Source organism: Plecotus auritus (assembly GCF_963455305.1).
Source record: "Plecotus auritus genome assembly, chromosome: X".
Lineage (NCBI taxonomy): Eukaryota > Metazoa > Chordata > Mammalia > Chiroptera > Vespertilionidae > Plecotus > Plecotus auritus.
Window position 1 is genome coordinate 29,002,552 of NC_137784.1, and position 19,113 is coordinate 29,021,664.

Here is a 19,113-nt window from a genome sequence, read left to right on the forward strand (position 1 = left end):
TTTTGAGGTGCATGTGGGTGGACGGGGACTTGACTCTAGGTCCCGTGGTGTGCCCCAGACTCTGACAGGAGGAAGGCTTTCATATACATTTTACTAATTTTCTTTCATCTCTGATACTTTTATTATAGAGAAAGGGCAAATAGCAATATTAAATTATTTCCTCTAATTAATCCCCTTTTAATGTGCATGAATTTCGTGCACCGGGTCACTAGTTTTCAAATAACTGAGAAGTTGATTTTGACATTTATTCCAGTGGTCTTTTTCTGTTTGTAGAAGAGTAGAATTCTGGAGGTCCTTAATCTGACATTATGCTTAAGTACCATTGTTCTTAATTTTTTCTTAAATAATTTTCCAATAATATGTATCACGAAGGTTTCTCAATATTGCATATATTTCTAAATAACTCGAATATCTCCATGATGAACCAGCTCTCAAAATTTTATAAACTATTTTTTGGATTTGTTTTTTTTTTTCTAACAGTACAGTATTATTTTCTTAATCCATTTGGGCTGCTATAACAAAATATCTTAGACTGTGTAGTTTATTTCTCATAGTTCTGGAGGCTGAAAGTTTTAGATTAGCCAATATGGTCAGGTGAGGGCCCTTTTCCTGGTTGCAGCCCATGTATTCTCACATGGTGGAAGCGGCTAGGGAACTCTATGGGGCCTCTTTTTTATAAAAGCACTAATTCCATTCAGGAGGGCTCTGTTCTCATGACCTAATCATGTCATCTTCTAATTCTATCACACTGGGCATTAGGGTTAAACATGAGTTTTGGGGGTTCACAAACATTTAACCTATAACAACTGGTTACTTTTCTTCTTTTTTTTAGAAAGTGACATGTTCATTCATTCCACATCAAATTGGAGTCTTTACAGTGAAGCAATTCATAGACTTTATTGGCCCAGTGGCAGATAAAAATTTTCAATCTTTATTGCTGAGACCTTTTTATCACATACATTTAGTTTTCAAGGGTGCCTGCAAAATTTCCAACAAGAAAGTTGTGTTTCAAATTAATCCTGGTAAGCTATCATGAATCCTTACCTTTTTTTTTTAATAGGCTAATATAGGATTATCCTAATATGCTAATTGTTCAGGTGTATATATCAAATGTGGTCTGATCTAGTGGTTCTTACCTTCTGAATGCCTCACAATCACCAAAAGATCTGTTAAAATTTATACCGCTGGCCTGTATCCCAGCATTGATTATTAAGTAGGTCATTGTTGGAGCCCAAAGATTGGCATTTCTAGCATGTTCCCAGTAGATGCTGATTTTCCCATTTTGAGGGTCACACCTTTGAATACACTGGTTTAATGATCTATGAAATTTGTTGAATATTTTAATTCTGGTTTTTCTATTTTATTCTTCTACTTTTTGTTTGAGTGTATAATATAAATTGGTTTTGACCATTTCATGGATATTCTTATTGCTGTTGTTTTATCTTATCCTCAATTATCTTTTATACATTGAACCATATGAAATTGCTGATATTTAACTTTTTAACCTGTACAAATTTGTTTCATGTGGGCCACACAATCCTTCAAGTTACCATGTTTATTTTTTATGCATTCATCATTTTACTACAGTGTTTTGTTTAGGTCCATTTATTAAATGAATAATTTGTTCTTTCTGAGTACAGTAGGTCCTCGGGTTATGTATGTAAGTCGATTTTCGCCATAAGTCAGAACCCACCTACATAAGCACCTAAGCCACTCACATGGAGCACATACACAGCAGTAATGAAGTGAAACAGTAAACAAAATTTAAAAGAAAGATAACAATTCCTGACCTTTACTTGTGGTAAATAAATAATAAACAACATAAAGCACATATGTACATACGTTGAAATGACGGAACTTTTTTTTAATAAATAAATGAGAGATCGCGACGTAACCACGAAACAATGTACTTCGAGTCCAACGTAACCCGAGGACTTCCTGTATGTTTGTTTATTTAGGGATTTAGCTTTAGTTTAGAACCAATGGTCTAGTGTATTAACTAACTCATGGATGTCATTTGGAAAGCTGAAATAAAATATATTTAAACATAATTTCCAATTCTATAAAAGGCATATCCCCTATCGCCACTAATCCTACGGGCCAGTTTGTGGTCAAAGATTTGACAACATACAAGGAATGTGCTCCTGTTGCAATGCTTCAATCAGCCTTAACAACCATTCACAATCATCAGTCAAGTAAAGAGTCAGTGCAGGATGCGCTGATAGCCTTTCCCAATGACCGAACTGCAAGTATCAGGCCTGGAGACCCGGAAAAACATTTCAGGTAACATGTTATATTAAAAGCCTGAAATTTTGAAAGAGTCAGTGACCAAAAGGATATGCAGAAGTCTTAACCATATACTGCTGTAATAAACTAATAATGGTAATCATAATAATGATGATGTTGATGATGATAGTAATAAAATTTATTATCTTTTTTTTCCATTAGAGATGGTTGTTGAATGCTACTGTATTTGCGTTATCTAACCTTTTATCACCTCTACTCTGTACTTGCCAGGAAGTGACAGGTGTGCCAGATTATTCTTAAATATGTTGCTGACAATTATAGAATAACTAGTGCCCCAGTGCATGGATTCGTGCACATTGAAAGGAAATTAATTAGAAGGTGGCTGGGAGGGTGGGACTGGGTGAGACAAGCTGGACACACCCTGGAGCCAACCTCCCGTGGTCCCTCCCTGACTGGCCACACTGGGGCGGCACTGCGGCTCAAAGGGTGTCTGTGGAGTGAGCGGGGTCCCTCTGGCAGGTGGGGTCCCTTTGCATGGCCTGCAGGGATTGGGCCGAAACCAGCTTTCTGACATCCCCTGAGGGGTCCTGGATTGCGAGAGGCCATTTCTCGGGTGATGCAACCTGGAATCGGGCTCCCTTGTCTCTGGTCCCAGGGTGCATCACCCGAGAACTGCTGCTGCCAAGTCACCACAGCTCGGCAGCTCCTGCATTGAGCGTCTGCCCCCTGGTGGTCAGTGCACATCATAGCTACTGGTCAGAGAGTCTGCCCCCTGGTGGTCATTGCACATCATAGCTACCAGTTGAATGGTGGGACAGTTGCTTAGCCTTTTATATATATAGGTAATAGAAACAATCACTTTTGGAACTGTATCAAGGCCTCAAAGTCATTAACTTTGACAAAAAGCTTGAATTTATCTAAGATTAAAATAACATTTAAAATAGTGAAAAACCAGTTGTCCTCATTGTTAGTGGCAGCTTCATCATCACCATCATCAATCATCCTCATCCTCATCCTCATCATCACTATCATCATCATCTTTGTTCCATCCCATCAAAGTCAAGTTTCCAATAACATTTCCCAAATTGAGCTAAAACTTCCCTAATTGGGATCATAAGTGATGTTAAACCTCAATTTAAATTTATCCAAACCTCGAATAAATTACTTCCTTACCAACACTTAGTGAGAAGAAACCCAGGCATTCTGACATCTTTATCTGGGCCATTAGATTAGGTATGGTTTTTACACATTTGACCCTGAAATGGGTTTCTTTTCTGCCTGCTTATGTGCTACTACCAGACTATCTAAACTTGATAATATCCCTCCTCTGACTTTCGCTACTTGTCTCTACCTTTGGTGAGGCATTAAGCTCCCTTAATTTTACAGCAATACCATTTGATTTGTAAGCTATAATTGTTTTATTCTTCACAGTTGGAAAATTCTGGGTTTTTATATAGTCTGTCTTACTAATTTATTTTACACTTCCATCCATACCACCTTTTCTCTCTCTTTTTTATTTGACAAGTACCATAAAACACAGAAGCATAAAAATCACTCAGATTACATTTTAAGTAAATATATATAATAAAAAAGGAAAACCTATCCTTCCTTGTGATTCATTATACTCCATCCCACCCTATAGAGGTAGCTGCAAGAAAGTTTTTTAGTGTGTCTTTTAAATTCTCTCTATGCTTACATATATCTTTATGGAGATATAATGTGTTAATGTTAACATTTTATTTCTGTCTAAATTATTATCAAGCAGATGATCTAAAAATACCACAATTTTTTTGAAGAAGGCTAGGTATTTCCTATTTATTCCATGACCATAATTATTTTTTTCAATTCACTGTTTTCCATACTAATAGAAATGCAAAATTTTTCAAGTTATTTTCTGGCTAGCAATTAGTAACTGTAAGTAATGAAATTTTTAGCATATTAAATTGTTGATAATTATTGTTCCTATTTTATTTTTAATGCACTTTTACTTTTTCAAGTTTTTAGAAGAAAATAAGATAGGAATTTTTGTCTAGTTTTTGTTTATTTTTTTATTTTTTAATAAATCTTTATTCAGATTATTACAATTGTTTCTCCTTTTTCCCCCCATAGCTCCCCTCCACCCAGTTCCCACCCCACCTTCTGCCCTTACCTCCCCCCCACTGTCCTCATCCATAGGTGTATGATTTTTGTCCAGTCTCTTCATGAACCCCCCATACCCCTTTCCCCCTGAGAATTATCAGTCCACTCCCTTTCTATGCCCCTGATTCTATTATATTCACCAGATTGTTCTGTTCTTCAGGTTTTTAATTCACTTGATTTTTAGGTTCACTTGTTGATGGATATGTATTTGTTGTTCATAATTTTTATCTTTACTTTTTGCTTCTTCCTCTTCTTTAAGAATACCTTTCAGCATTTCATATAATATTGGTTTGGTGGTGATGAACTCCTTTAGCTTTTTCTTATCTGTGAAGCTCTTTATCTGCCCTTGAATTCTGAATGATAGCTTTGCTGGGTAGAGTAATCTTGGTTGTAGGTTCTTGCTATTCATCACTTTGAAAATTGATTGCCACTCCCCTCTGGCCTGCATAGTTTCTGTTGAGAAATCAGCTGACAGTCGTATGGGTGCTCCCTTGTAGGTAACTAACTGTTTTTCTCTTGCTGCTTTTAATATTCTCTCTTTGTCTTTTGCTCTTGGCATTTTAATTATGATGTGTCTTGGTGTGGTCCTCTTTGGATTCCTTTTGTTTGGGGTTCTGTGCGCTTCCTGGACTTGTAAGTCTATTTCTTTCACCAGGTGGGGGAAGTTTTCAGTCATTATTTCTTCAAATAGGTTTTCAGTATCTTGCTCTCTCTCTTCTTCTGGCACCCCAAAAATTCGCTTGGTACGCTTAAAGTTGTCCCAGAGTCTTCTTACACTATCTTCAACTTTTTGGATTTTTTTTTTTTGCTTTTTGCTTTTTCGGTTGAGTGTTTTTTGCTTCTTTGTATTTCAATTCTTTGACTTGATTTTTGTGTTCCTCTAGTCTGTTTTTGGGTCTCTGTATAATATTTTTTATTTCAGTCAGTGTATGTTTAATTTCTAGTTGGTCCTTTTTCATATCTTCGAGGGTCTCGTTATATTTATCGGCCTTTTCTAGGATATTCTTGAAAAGCCTTATAACCGTGGTTTTGAATTCTATATCCAATCGTTTGTTTTCCTCCATTTCTTTCGTTTGTGATCTGATTCTTTGACGCCGCATTTTCACTGCTTCCCTGAGTTGGTAAGGTAGATTTGTGTGCTAGGTTTCCAATATGGCCCAGTGGGTCTGCCTCCCCAGTTAACCTGAGGTGGACACTCTTGGTGCACCCCTTTGTGGACTGTGTGTACAGCCTTGTTGTAATTAAGTCTTGATTGTTGTTGGTATCACTGGGAAGAATTGACCTCCAGGCCAGTTGGCTGTAAGGATCAGCTGTGTCTATGCTGGGAGAAGTTTGGTGCTGGAGACAGCCTTATAGGATTAGACTTGCCTCTGTGCTCAGCTTGGTTGGGGTGGAGTCTCAGTCTTGGCTTCCTGTCAGCCTTGCCCTTGCGCGCACGTGCGTGCCTTCAGACCTCTGCCTTCCCTGGCTCCTGAGTCTCCGCCCGAGAGTCCAGACTCCCCCAACAAGAGCGTGGGTTTCCAGGGGCTCGCCTGGAACCGGGGTTCAGTGCAGTCAGAACTGGGGCCCAGTGCAGTCAGGAGCCTCCAACTCCCTTCCACTAGGGAAAGCCTGTGGCAACCTCCGCAGCCTTTGTGCACACTGGCACGCGTGCGTGCCTTCAGTCCTCCGCCTTCCCCGGCTCCCGAGTCTCCGCCTGAGAGTCCAGATTCCCCCCACAAGAGCGTGGGTCCCCAGGGGCACGCCTGGAACTGGGGTCCAGTGCAGTCAGAACTGGGGCTCAGTGCAGTCAGGAGCCTCTGACTCCCTTCCACTAGGGAAAGCCTGTGGCAACCTCCGCAGCCGTTGTGCACACTGGCAGGCACGCGCCTTCAGACTTCTGCCTTCCCCAGCTCCCAAGTCTCCGCCCGAGAGTCCAGACTCCCCCCCGTAAGAGCGTGGGTCCCCAAGGGCTCGCCCGGAACTGGGGGTCAGTGCAGTCAGAACTGGGGTTCAGTGCGGTCGGGGGCTTCCTTCCCCCTTCCACCCAAGAAAGTCAGCCAGGCTCTCAGCCACCCTTCCTCTCTGCGCGCACAAAGACCCTTTGCCGTACCTCCAATTCTCTGTGAGCTTTTCTCTTTCCTTCTAGTTGTAGAATTTTCACTCAGCCAGCTTTCCTGTGGTTCTGGATGGTGTCCGTTCTGTCTTTTAGTTGTAGTTTTGAAATTGTTGTGCGAGGCAGCAGTTTAGGTGCTTACCTATGCCGCCATCTTGGTTTCTCCTAGTTTTTGTTTATTGCAGTATGTCCTGTGCTTAGAATAGTGTCAGGCATATAGTGAGCACTCAGTAAATATTTTTTAATAAATAAATGAGTTAAAATGTTTTATTTACATTGCAATTTTTGTCTCCTGTATTTTACACATAAAAAAAATCACCTACTCAAAGCTTCAGATGTATATGTTGAAATTAAGTTTTTAAGGAGCTGATAATCACTGAGATCTATTAATAGCCAGCTCTTTGTCACTTCAGGCATCTATATATATAAAATCCTAGTATGCAAACCAATAGAATGGCAGAACGACCGCTGGAACAACCGGTTGCTGTGACGTGCAATGACCACCAGGGGGCAGACACTCAACACAGGAGCTGCCCCCAGCCCGCAGGCCCCAACTGGTGGCAGCAGTGGGGGGCGGGGCCAGCAAGCAGGTGCCATCAGGACAGCCAAGGCAGGTGCCAGCAGGCCCCCTCCCCCCGATCTCCCGATCTCCCCGCTGGTCACCCCACAGAGGGAGGCAACTGGTGGCAGCAGCGGGGGGTGGGGATGGCGAGTGGGCAGCACCAGGCCAAGGCGGGTGTGAGCAGGAGCCTGATCACCCCACTGGTTGCCCCACAGATCCGCCCTGATTGCCAGCCAGGCCTAGGGACCCTACCAGTGCACGAATTTTGTGCATTACACCTCTAGTTTCCCCAGTGAATAACTAGGGGCTACTGTACTCTTTTCCAAGTCCATCCTTCTTGTTACAGATAGGAACTTCACAAATAGGAATTATTTCTAGGTTCTAAAGGTGGTTAAGGTTCACAGAGCTGAGAGGGAAATTTTAATATCAACTATCTTTGAATAACAAAGCATTTGTTTCTCTCTTATTGCTTCACTCTCTTAATGACTTTAACTCAGTTAAAGCAGTCTGACTGTAACTATTGAGGAATTGTTGAAAATAAGGAGAAATATTATATTAAATTTCATTTGACTGTACGACTATAGTAGTTCCCCCATATGCCTGAAACCATGGATAGTACCAAATTCTATATATGCTAGGTTTTGTCCTATACATGCATACCTATGATAAAAACACAGTAAGAGATTAACAACAATCTACACTGAGTGGCCAGATTATTATGATCTCTGAACGCATAATAATCTGGCCACTCAGTGTATCCTATATAATAAAAGCATAATATGCAAATCAACCAAACAACTGAACAGCAGAACAACCATCTGGATGACAATCTGGGACCATGCTATGACACCCACTGGCATCAGGTCAGCCAAGGCAGGTGTGATGCAATTGGTCAGGGGCCCCGTCAGGGGCCTGGCCATCGTCCCATGATAGCCCCGAGGAGGGAGGCCCAGGCCACCAGCCGGCAGGTAGTGGCGGTTGGGCGGGGCCTCCCTCTATGAGGGCAGCCTGGGTCCCGGGTGCCAGAGGGAAGCTGGTGCTTGCACGAATTTCATGCATCGGGCCTCTAATATATATATATATATTAGAAGGCCCGATGCATGAATTCGTGCATGAGTAGGGTCCAGCCAGCCTGGCCAGGGGAGGGGACATGGGCAGTTGGCCGGCCTGCCTGCTGGTCGAACTCCTGGTCGAGGGGACAATTTGCATATTAGCCTTTTATTATATAGGATATACACCGAGTGGCCAGATTATTATGTGTTCAGAGATCATAATAATCTGGCCACTCAGTATATATACTATATAAAAAGCCAGCAACCAGAACACTGTAATGACTGGAATGACTGGTTGCTATGACACCCACTGCGGCCAGCAAACCAGCCTGATCTGGGGTGGGGCTGGCTGGCCAACCTCCTATGGTCCCTCCCCCAGGCCAGCCCTGCTTCCAATTGGCCTCTCCCACCCCATCAAGGGCAGGGCAACTGGCCAACCCCCCCACAGCCCCTCCCCTGGGGAAGCCCCACCCCCAATTTCCCCCCACCCCAATAGAGCATGGGGCCAGCCAACCAACCTCCTACAGCCCCTCCCCCTGGCTGGCCCCACCTCCGATGGCCTCCACCACCCTGATTGGCCCACAGCCCCTCCCCACAACCGGCCCCACCCCCAATTGCCCCCTTACCCCAATAGGGGGCAGGACTGGCCGGCCAACCTCCTGCAGACCCTCCCCCTGGATGCTGGCCCCTGATTGACCCCCCACACCCCATTTGGGGGTGGACCCTGCTGGCCCACTGCCCACAGACCCTTCCCCTGGCTGGCCCTACCCCCAATCAGCCCCCACCACCCCGATTGGCCTACAGCCCCTTCCCCCAGCCAGCTCTGCCCCCCATAGGTCCCCCCCACTCCGATCAGGGGCAAGGATGGCAGCTACTGCCCAAGATCCCTCCCCCATTCAGCCCCCCATCCCAATTGTGGGTGGGGCCTGCTGGCTAATCACCCGCGGCCCCTCTCCCCTGGCCCTGATTGGGCCCCGATCAGGGCCGGGCCAGCCAGACTCCACCCATGCACGGATTTGTGCATTGGGCCTCTAGTAACTAATAATAAAATAGAGCAATGATAATAATATACTGTAATAAAAGCTATGTGAATGTGCTCCCTTCTGTTCTCTTTCTCTCTCTTTCTCTCTTTCTCTCTTTCTCTCTCTCTCTCTCTCTCTCTCTGTCTTTCTCCCTCTCTCTCTCTTTCTCTCTCTCTCTCTCATAACTGATCTGATAACTAAGAAGGTTACAGTGTGACAGGTGGGGAGCATATGTAGCATGGATACACTGGACAAAGGGGTAATTCACTTAGAGGGCATGATGGAGTGGGAAGGCTCTAGGTTTCATTGCACTACTCAGAAGAGCCTGAAATTTGAAAGTTATGAATTGTCTATTTCTGGAATTTTCCATTTACTATTTTTGGACCATGGTTAACTGAAACTGTGGAAAGTGAAACCATGGATAAGGGCAGACTGCTGTAATGGGTTCATACTTAATGACTTAATTTTTAAGGATGAGAATCTGCTTAATAAAATTTGCTAAGACTTGAGGTAGATCAAGGCCAGAAGATAGGAATAACTGTACTTTTTGTATTTTTGTGTGCAAAATATGTGGTAGGTAAAAAGGAAAAGCATGAACCCAGTTAGTGAATATGAAATATAAAACTAATCAGATTCAGATCTGGTCCTGTCTGTAATCTAGAATTCTCCAAATTGCTTACTTGACTAATTCCCCAACAGTGGGTTCAGGGTAAGGGCCATTACATTTTCTATGATTTGGTTAAGAAGGATACTATAAATATTATCATAGTTCTCTGTGTAATAATGTCTTGATATATAATAGGATATGAGGTAAAGAACTAGAATCTGTCCGATTTACCGTTTTATGCCTAATCCATGGTATAGGTGCCACTCAATAAATACTGGTCAAATAAATGCATATATGAAAATATTAACATGACTTCCTCATATTGTAGAACGATTTTCACCAAGGTTCCAAGGCATAACTATGTGGATACTGAGTTTACATATACTGATTCTGAAGTACTAGAGAAGAAAGCACATGAAGACTATTATAAAAACTACATTGACTCTTTAAGGAATGCACGCCTGAAGAAAAAAGCAGGGAGGAGGTAAAGTTCACTTCCTCAAGCAATATGAGACCCAGATTGTGATGCCTATAGACCCAGATTTTTTTTCCTTTACTCCTTAGTTTCTCTTTAGTGTTTTAAATGAACTTTTCATATGTGAAAAGAGTAAAACCTTGAACTACTTTAACTGCAATGACTTATTTTCTCACCTTTGATTTGGGAGTATCTGGTGTGGGTCTCCCCAGCAGCAGATCCTAAAACAGAGATGCCAGCACATGAGCTTTTCAGAGAGTGTTCTTTTAGGAGAAATGTGTACAGTGTGAGAGAGGCAGGCTAGGACAAGGGAGGGAACTGAAGAAGGGTGTGTTTCAAATAAAGTTTAAACTCAGCCTGGTGCCTATGGTCTGTTGAACATAAATTATAAAACATAGTTGTTCCTGCCTTAAGCCAAAGCGGCTTGCATTTGTGCTGCATATCAATCATTGTCTGTGAGCTAGCTATTCCTGGGTGTGGTGGGGTGAGCATAACTTCTTTGGCGAGATGTTTGAGAGTGGGGTCTCCTCAGCAGAGGGCATTTTTATGCAGATTAATACATCAGTCTGCTTCAGTGGGGCAGCAATAACATGCAATAGGAGAAAAATTTGATTTTACAGATGTAATTTCCAAAAGACTTGGCCTCAATTTGTTGTTATTATGATTTCAGCAAGGAAGATGTGTATTCATATGACGATATAGACATAGGATTATATCCAACTTCAGGTATGAAGTCACCTGCACTCTTACAATCGCATTTGGAAGTAGTGGTCCCACCTTTAATACGATGTGAGGTCAAACCATACCAACCACTATGTACCAGGAATATGGAATCCAAGGAAGCAAAGGCTCTAGGAAGAAAGGCATGTGCAATATTTTACATTTGATTATGGCATAAGAATTCTTAAATTACTTTTTGCTAATATTGAACAATTAATTTTGTAATAATTTGATTTTTCACAGGTTCTCAAAGCCCTTAAATCATCCCCATCCACATTTTCTGAAAAACGTGATTGCAAATTAATTTTGACACCAAAGCAAATTCATCAAGTAATTGTTGGTAAGAATTTATAAATACCTAATAATGTCTTTGTTTAACAGATGTATTCAAGTACAATTAATAATCCATACAATTTACCAGTTTAAAGTATGCAAACAATAAATTTTAGTAAATTTACAGGGTTATGCAATCACAACTCAATTTTAAACTTTTTTTAAAAAATATATTTTATTGATTTTTTTACAGAGAGGAAGGGAGAGGAATAGAGAGTTAGAAACATTGATGAGAGAGAAACATCGATCAGCTGCCTCCTGCACACCTCCTACTGGGGATGTCCCCGCAACCAAGGTACATGCCCTTGACCGGAATTGAACCTGGGACCCTTCAGTCTGCAGGCTGACGCTCTATCCACTGAGCCAAACCGGTTAGGGCACAACTCAATTTTAGAATGCTGCCATCACCCTCACAATATTAGCCAGTTACTCCCTATTCCAAGCCCTAGCCCCAGACAACCACTGATAAACTTTCTATCTCTAGATTTGCCTGTTCTAAATATTTTGTATAAAATGAATAATACAGTGTGTTCTCTTTTATGTTGTTTCTTTTACTTAGCTAATGTTTTTGAGGTTCATCCACGTGGTAGTAGGTATACATTTTTTTAAAAGATCCTCACCAGAGGATAGTTTTCCATTGATTTTTAGAGAGAGTGGGAGAAGGAAAGACAGAAAGAAATAGTGATGTGAGAGAAACTCATTGATTGGTTGCCTTCTGCATGCACCCCAACCAAGGCCCGGGCTGGGGAGGAGCCTGCATCCGAGGTACATGCCCTTGACTGGAATCGAACTGGGGACCCTTCAGTCTGCAGGCCAACACTCTTATCCACTGAGCCATACTGACTAGAGCATAGGTATACATTTTAAAAAATATCTAAATAGTATCTAATTTTGCCCTGGCCAGATTGGCTCAGTGTTTGGAATGTTGGCCCTCTGACTGAAGGGTCCCGGGTTCTATTCTGGTCAAAGACACATACCTTGGTTGCAGGCTCAATCCCCAGCCCTGGTCAGGGATGTGTGGGAGGCAACCAGTCAATGTGCCTCTCTCACATCTATGTTTCTCTCTCTCTGTCTCTACCCCTCCCTTCCACTCTATCTAAAAATCAATTTTAAAAAAATCATCAGGTGAGGATTAACAAAAAATAAAAAAATTTAATAGTATCTCATTTTATCAGAATACCACATTTTATTTATCTATTTACCATGTGATGGACATTGACCTGTTTCCAATTTGAGGCTATTGTGAATAATCCTATCTAATAAAAGAGTAATATGCAAATTGACCATACCTCCGCTACAACCACAAGCCACGCCCACCAGCCAATCAGGAGTGAATATGCAAATAAACCCAACCAAGATGGCTGCAGCCACAGAGAGCAGGAGGGAGGCTTGGGTTTCTCCGGCAATGGAGGAAGCCAAGCTTTCCACCTGGTCTTGCCAGCTTTGGCCGGGGGCAGAGCCAGGCGATCTGAGGGATCTGGGGGTCCCCCGCCCAGGTCTGGAGGCTTTAGGCCTTGGCAGGGACGGAGCCAGCAATTGGAGGGAACTGGGGGGCCCCTGCCCAGTCCCAGAGGCTTTAGGCCTTGGCAGGGGTGGAGCTGGAGATCGGAGGAGATAGGTGTGAACTACAGAGGAAACACCTTTTCTGACCTCTCATTGGCTAAGCTCCCTGAATGCCACTGGTAATATTCTTAGTAACTTGGGTATAAGAATCCAAAAAGGTGATCTAGGGATTTTCCACCACACTCCTGGAGAAAAAACGAAGGTCTGCTGCTGGAGGGCTAAGAAATGTCATATCCTGCCCTAACCAGTTTGGCTCAGTGGATAATGTCTAGGTTTACCAACCGCAGGGTCCACATTAGATTCTGATCAAGGGCATGTACCTAGGTTGCAGGCTCCTCCCTGGCTGGGGCCCTGGTCAGGGCTCATGCAGGAGGCAACCAATCAAAGTGTTCCTCTCACTTTGATGTTTCTCTCTGTCTTTCCCTTTCTCTTCTACATTCTCTAAAAATCAATGGAAACATATCCTCAGGTGAGGATAAAAAAAAATAAATAAATGTCATATCCTATGAAAGACACATCTTGAAAATGCCTAAAGAAAGTTGTCATTTTTTCATGGTGAAGGGACCGGAGTCCGTGTTGATGAAAACACCTTGGTGGCTGCGGTGGCTGGCAGTGGCTGCAGCAGCGGGGTGATGGGGCTGATGCCTTTCCCCGATCAGCCCGGTCGCCTCCCACAAAGGGAGGCCAGACTGTGGACATCAGTAGGACATCCCCTGAGGGCTCCCAGTATGTGAGAGGGGGCAGGCTGGGCTGAGGGGACCCCCCCCCCAGTGCACGAATTTCATGCACTGGGCCCCTAGTGCTGCTATAAACATTCACATACAATTCCCACCTGAGGATATTTTTTCCATTGATTTTTGGAGAGAGTGGAAGGGAGGGAGAGAAAGGGGAGGGGAGAGAGAGAGAGAGAGAGAGAGAGAGAGAGAGAGAGAGAGAGAGAGAGAGAGAGAAAGAGAAAGGAAGAGAGAGCGAGAAAGACTGATGTGATAGAGGCACATCTATTGGTTGTCTCTTTCATGCCCTGATTGGGGCCAGGGATCAAACCTGCAACCCAGGTATGTGCTCTTGATCAGAAATTGAACCCACAACCCTTGGGTCGACAGGCCGACACTCTAATCACTGAGACCCACCTGCTGTTTTCATTTCTGTTGATTAGATTCTAAGAAGTGGAATTACTGGGTTGTATGGTAAGTTTATATCTAACTTAAAAAACTGCCAAAAATTTTTCTAAAATGACCTCACCAAATTACACTGAGTGGCCAGATTATTATGATCTCTGAACGCATAATAATCTGGCCACTCAGTGTATATCCTATATAATAAAAGGCTAATATCAGGCCGTCCAACCACCCAAGTCCCCTCCCCCTGGCCAGGCTGGCTGGACCCCACCCATGCACGAATTCATCCACCAGGCCTCATACACACACACACACACACACACACACACACACACATATATTTGATTTTTTTCTGTCTTTGTTTTGCCATTAGAGTAATATTGGCCTCCTAAACAGAGTTGGGAAAATTAGGAAGTGTTCTTTCCTCTACTATACTCTCTAGTCATGAGTTAGGAAACAAGTGACAACTCCTTCTTAACCTTGCAGAGATATTACACTGTGCCCTTCCCTAGATAATTTTCACCAAGCCTGTTAAAGGATGATTACAGTTAAATAATGACTATAGTGGTCCGAAGAGGGAATTCCCATTTCCTTCTATGCAGGCTTAGGGTGGCCCTGAGATGCGGGCAGAGGAAGATTAATTGGAATGGATGTACTGTCTCCCTCTAGGGAAAATACAGCACAAAAATACCAAATACCAACTGTGATATTATCCAGATTAAAGGAGACATCAAAAGATGTACAAAGTCAGAGGCAAAGCCGTGGAATGTGATTAAATATCATTTACTATGCTTCCATTTTGTGCCATGCATGTAGATAGGTATTGGGCATGAATTTACCTTTTACTATTGGGTAGTAAATGCTCTGCGTCTTCCAAATTGGTGACAGACTTGTCAGATGATCAGATCTATTCAAACGCAAAAGGAGCAAAGTTAGAGATTACAGTGTCCACTGCCTGTAATCCACCAACTTCTCTCCCTTCTTCACCTGGTGTCCTGGGCATTTTAATAATGGCCCTCTGGGGCAGGGCCCCTGTCTGAGTTTACAAGGTCAGCAACTCTGATGATGGGAATTTTGAATCAGTTGGAGGAAGCATATATGGGGAGGCAGTTTATGAAATCAGCAGGGAGATGTAGGGGAGGAAAAATTTTTCTTCTACACTGGTTTAATAATTTAATTGACCTAATACAGATTAATAGGAGAAAAACAAATTTAGTTTCATACATATGGGAACACCATCCTATATAGTAAAAGGCTAATATGCAAATAGACCGAATGGTGGAACAACCAAACAACCAGTTGCTATGATGTGCGTCGATCACCAGGGAGCATGCGCAGAACATGGTGGGTGTTGGCCGTGGTGGGATGGTGGAGCAGGTGAGCGGGGGTGCCAGATCAAGGCAGGCGCTGGTTGCTATCATCAGGGCGAGCCTCTGGTGGTTACTGAAAATTCTTTGCTCCCGCGTGCTGCGGTCCTGCCTGGCGCTCACATCTTGCTGCCGGTGCCGGCCCCACTTGCACCTGATGCTGGTCCTGATTGCTCGGTGCCATCAGCAGGTGCGAGAGGTGGCTGCTGGCCCTGATCGTCCCTCAGGGCTTCTCCATCTCCCCCTGCTCCTGAGGGTGATCGGGGCCAGCAGCCGCCTCTCGCACCTGCTGTCGGCAACGGCCCTGCTCACACCCACTGCTGGTGCCAGAGCCACCACTCGCACCCACTGCCAGGACTGGCGCCGGCCCCACTCCTGCTCACACCCACAGCTGGCGCCAGAGCTGCCACTTGCACCCACTGCTGGCACCCAGCACCGGTCCTGATCGCTTGGCGCTGTCAGCGGGTGTGAGTGGCAGCTGCTGGCCCCTATTGCCCCTGGGGGCTTCTCCATCTCTCCCTGCTCCTGAGGGGTGATCGGGGCAGCAACTGCTGCTTATACCCGCTGATGGCTCTGACCCCGCTAGCACCCAGGGGGCCGTGTTGGGAGGGGCTGGGTGGGGGCCGGGGCGCAGAGGATGGGCCAAGATCCGCCCCTGTGACCACCGCAGCCTCGCGGCCCACAGTTCCTTTCAAGGCCCCTAGTAAAATATGAAACCCAAGGAAAAGTCAGACAGTTGAGGCTTATATGCTATCCTGAGCTGAGGAATGGGTTAGGAGCCTGGAGCTTAAAAGGAGAGGAGGGTAATTCACAGGACCAGAAGAGCAGATGTTTGCCCCACTACACAGGTCATTCAGATAAAAGTTATCTCTGGTAATAGCTCTTTCTCTGAGCCACAGACCCCTAAGTTCTTTTAGGTAGTCAAGAGAGATGTAAAAGTTTCTCTTGAGTCTGCAGGGTCTTAATTGCCTTCAGCTCAAAATAATCCACATGCTAATGTGACATTTTGGGGTCAATTATTCTGTTTCTCTTCAAGGCTCACTCTCACTTTTATACCTTAAGGTTGCTTTTCCAGCCTATGCACAGAACAGGGAGTGGTACTCACAGAAGACATTTTAGTTAAAGAAAATTTTGCTCTATAGTTATCATATTTTTAAAAATTGAAATGGCTGTCAAGAGATACAGTAGATGATTTAGAGATTAATTGAGTCAATTAGTGAAAACTGTTATAGAAGTCTGGGTTACATTGGAAGTTGTGTGAGGTATTGTTTGCTTCATCAGCATATTTGCAGTCATTTTGGTTTTATGCTACCATTTATTGATGCATTATTAGCCAGTCATTATGTTGAATAATTTACAAACAGGATCTCATTTAAACTTTTAAATGACATAAATAACTTATGAGGTAAATAATTTTATTTCCATTTTAGAGGTGAGTAAAGCAAAGCCCAGAGGTGAAACACTTTGATCAAATTGCTCAAATATTGAGGGGAGGGAGGGGATTTGCCACATTTTCTGTCTTGATTTCTCTTCTCATTTTTTTTTTATCCTTTCCCAAGGATATGTTTTATTGATTTTAGAGAGGAGGAAGGGAGGGAGAGAGAGTGATAGAAACATTGATTGGTTGCCTCCCGTACACACCCCAACCAGGGATTGAACCTGCAACCTATGTATGAGTCCTGACCAGGAATCAAACCTGCAACCTTTCTCTATATGGGACGGAGCTCCAAACAATTGAGTCACCTAGTCAGGGTTTATTCCTTTTTCACAATCAATGTTTTTCTCTACAGTATATTTCTCAGGTTTTTTTTTCTTTTTTTTTACCAACTTCCTTTTTCTCTACCTCATAGTGTGTTAAATCATAATATACAATTTTGCATTTGTTTTCATAAAATATATGTCTGCATTTTTGCTTGTTTTGATTTTTTTCTGTCTTTGTTTTGCCATTAGAGTAATATTGGCCTCCTAAACAGAGTTGGGAAAATTAGGAAGTGTTCTTTCCTCTACTATATTCTAAAAGAGTTTGAGGAGCATTCTTTATATGTTAGACTTCTTCAGAGAGACCATCTGAGTAAGATTTCATTTTCAGATGATGTTTAATTACAAATTCAATTTCTTTAATAGTTGTAGGACTATTCAGATAATCTACGTCATTTTAGGAGAGTTTTGGTTGTTGTAGAACTGAACCCCTCCAACTAAGATTTCATGTTTTTATGTATAGAGTTATTTGTAGCATTCACAAATTATCCTTTTAATGTTTGAGTCAGCAGCATCTGTAATGATAGAGAGCATGTTACCTTTCTAATATTGGAAATGTATGTCTTCCTTCTTATTTTTCTTTTTCAGTCTTTGTAGTCTAGGTTTATCAATTTTATTGGTCTTTTCAAAGAACCAGCATTTGTTTCATTGATTTTTTTCTCCATAAATTTTCTGTTTTTAATTTCAGTGACTTCTTCTCTTGTATTTATCATTTCCTCCTGTTTGCTTTGGATTTTTATTTGGGTTGCATTTCTTCTAGTTTCTTGATTTAGACCATTTTTTCCATAATATAGTAATTTAGTACTATAAATTTCTTACTAAGCAGTACTTTAGCTACATCCCACATATTCTTACATATTTTCAATTTCTTTCACTTCATTATTACCTAATTTCCGTTGAAACATTAACTTTGGCTCATTGGTTATTTAGAAGTGTGTTATTTATATTCTAAGATTTTCTGTTTTCTTTCTAGTACTGTTTTCTAGTTTGATTCTATTTGGTCAGAGTACACACATGTATGGATTCAATTGTTTTAAATTCTTGAAGATTTGTTAAGTTTGACCCTGGATGTGGTCTCTCTTATTGAGGTTCATGTGGCTTGAAAATAAGTTGTATCCTGCTGAAGGTTCTTTAAATGTCAATTAGGTTCCTATTAGTTAATGGTATTGTTAGGAAACTAGGTAAAGCTAGGGGGAAAACCATTAGAAAGGTTTATAGAATCACCCAGTATTCACACAGGCCAGGAGTAGTGACTGAAAGTTTCCACCTGGAAAATTGGACAAAACAAACCAACCTTATAATTCATAGGACATTGGGGAAGAATACTCAGAAGTTCTTGTCTCAGTAGTGGAGAATAATTATTACTATTCAGAGTACTACTCTGTACTCAGGTAACTTTCATAAAAGCAAGACTAGGAAGGATCTATCAGTTTCAAAGTAACTTCCAGAACAAAGCTCAAGAATATTTATAGGAATACAAAACATATCTAGCACATAATGTGGTAAATACTATATTTGACATCCAAACAAAGACTACTAGGCATGAGGCAAAACAACCTCTAATGAGAATAGTGCATCAATTAAACCTACCCAATACTGATACATATGTTAGAGTTGTCAGACAGGGACATTAAAGGGTTTTTATAATTATTATCTTCCACATATTAAAATGATTATTTAGAGACATAGAAGACATGAAAAAATGATCCATCTGATATGTAGGTTCAACAAAATTCCAGTCAAAGCTCCATCAGTATCTGTTGTAGAAATTGACAGGTTCATTTTAAAATTCACTTGGAAATGCAAAAGAATTATAATAGTCAAAATGATTGTGAGGCAAACGTAATAACCACTACACTATGGAAGCATGTTAATATTCAAAACAACTGTGAAATAGGAAAACAAGTTGGAGATAAAACAGTACCTGGTTTCAAGATTAATTACAAAGCTACAGTAAGGAAAACAGTGTGATACTGGCATAAATATAGATACATAGACCAATGAAACATAAGTGAGTGTTCAGAAATAGACCTACACATATTAGACAACTGAATT

At 42.2% G+C, this 19,113-nt stretch overlaps 1 protein-coding gene across 1 annotated transcript in view; it reads left to right on the plus strand.

Annotated features, from left to right (window-relative positions):
* The window catches only part of CFAP47 (cilia and flagella associated protein 47), a gene marked incomplete at both ends in the record, with an annotated part of 517,322 nt that overhangs the window by 53,789 nt on the left and 444,420 nt on the right, over positions 1-19,113 (plus strand). Inside the window, 4 exons of the mRNA XM_080652339.1 lie at positions 2,070-2,283; positions 10,053-10,208; positions 10,870-11,062; positions 11,163-11,259. Coding sequence (XP_080508465.1) covers positions 2,070-2,283; positions 10,053-10,208; positions 10,870-11,062; positions 11,163-11,259 — 660 coding nt within the window. The remainder of the gene's footprint in view (positions 1-2,069; positions 2,284-10,052; positions 10,209-10,869; positions 11,063-11,162; positions 11,260-19,113) is intronic.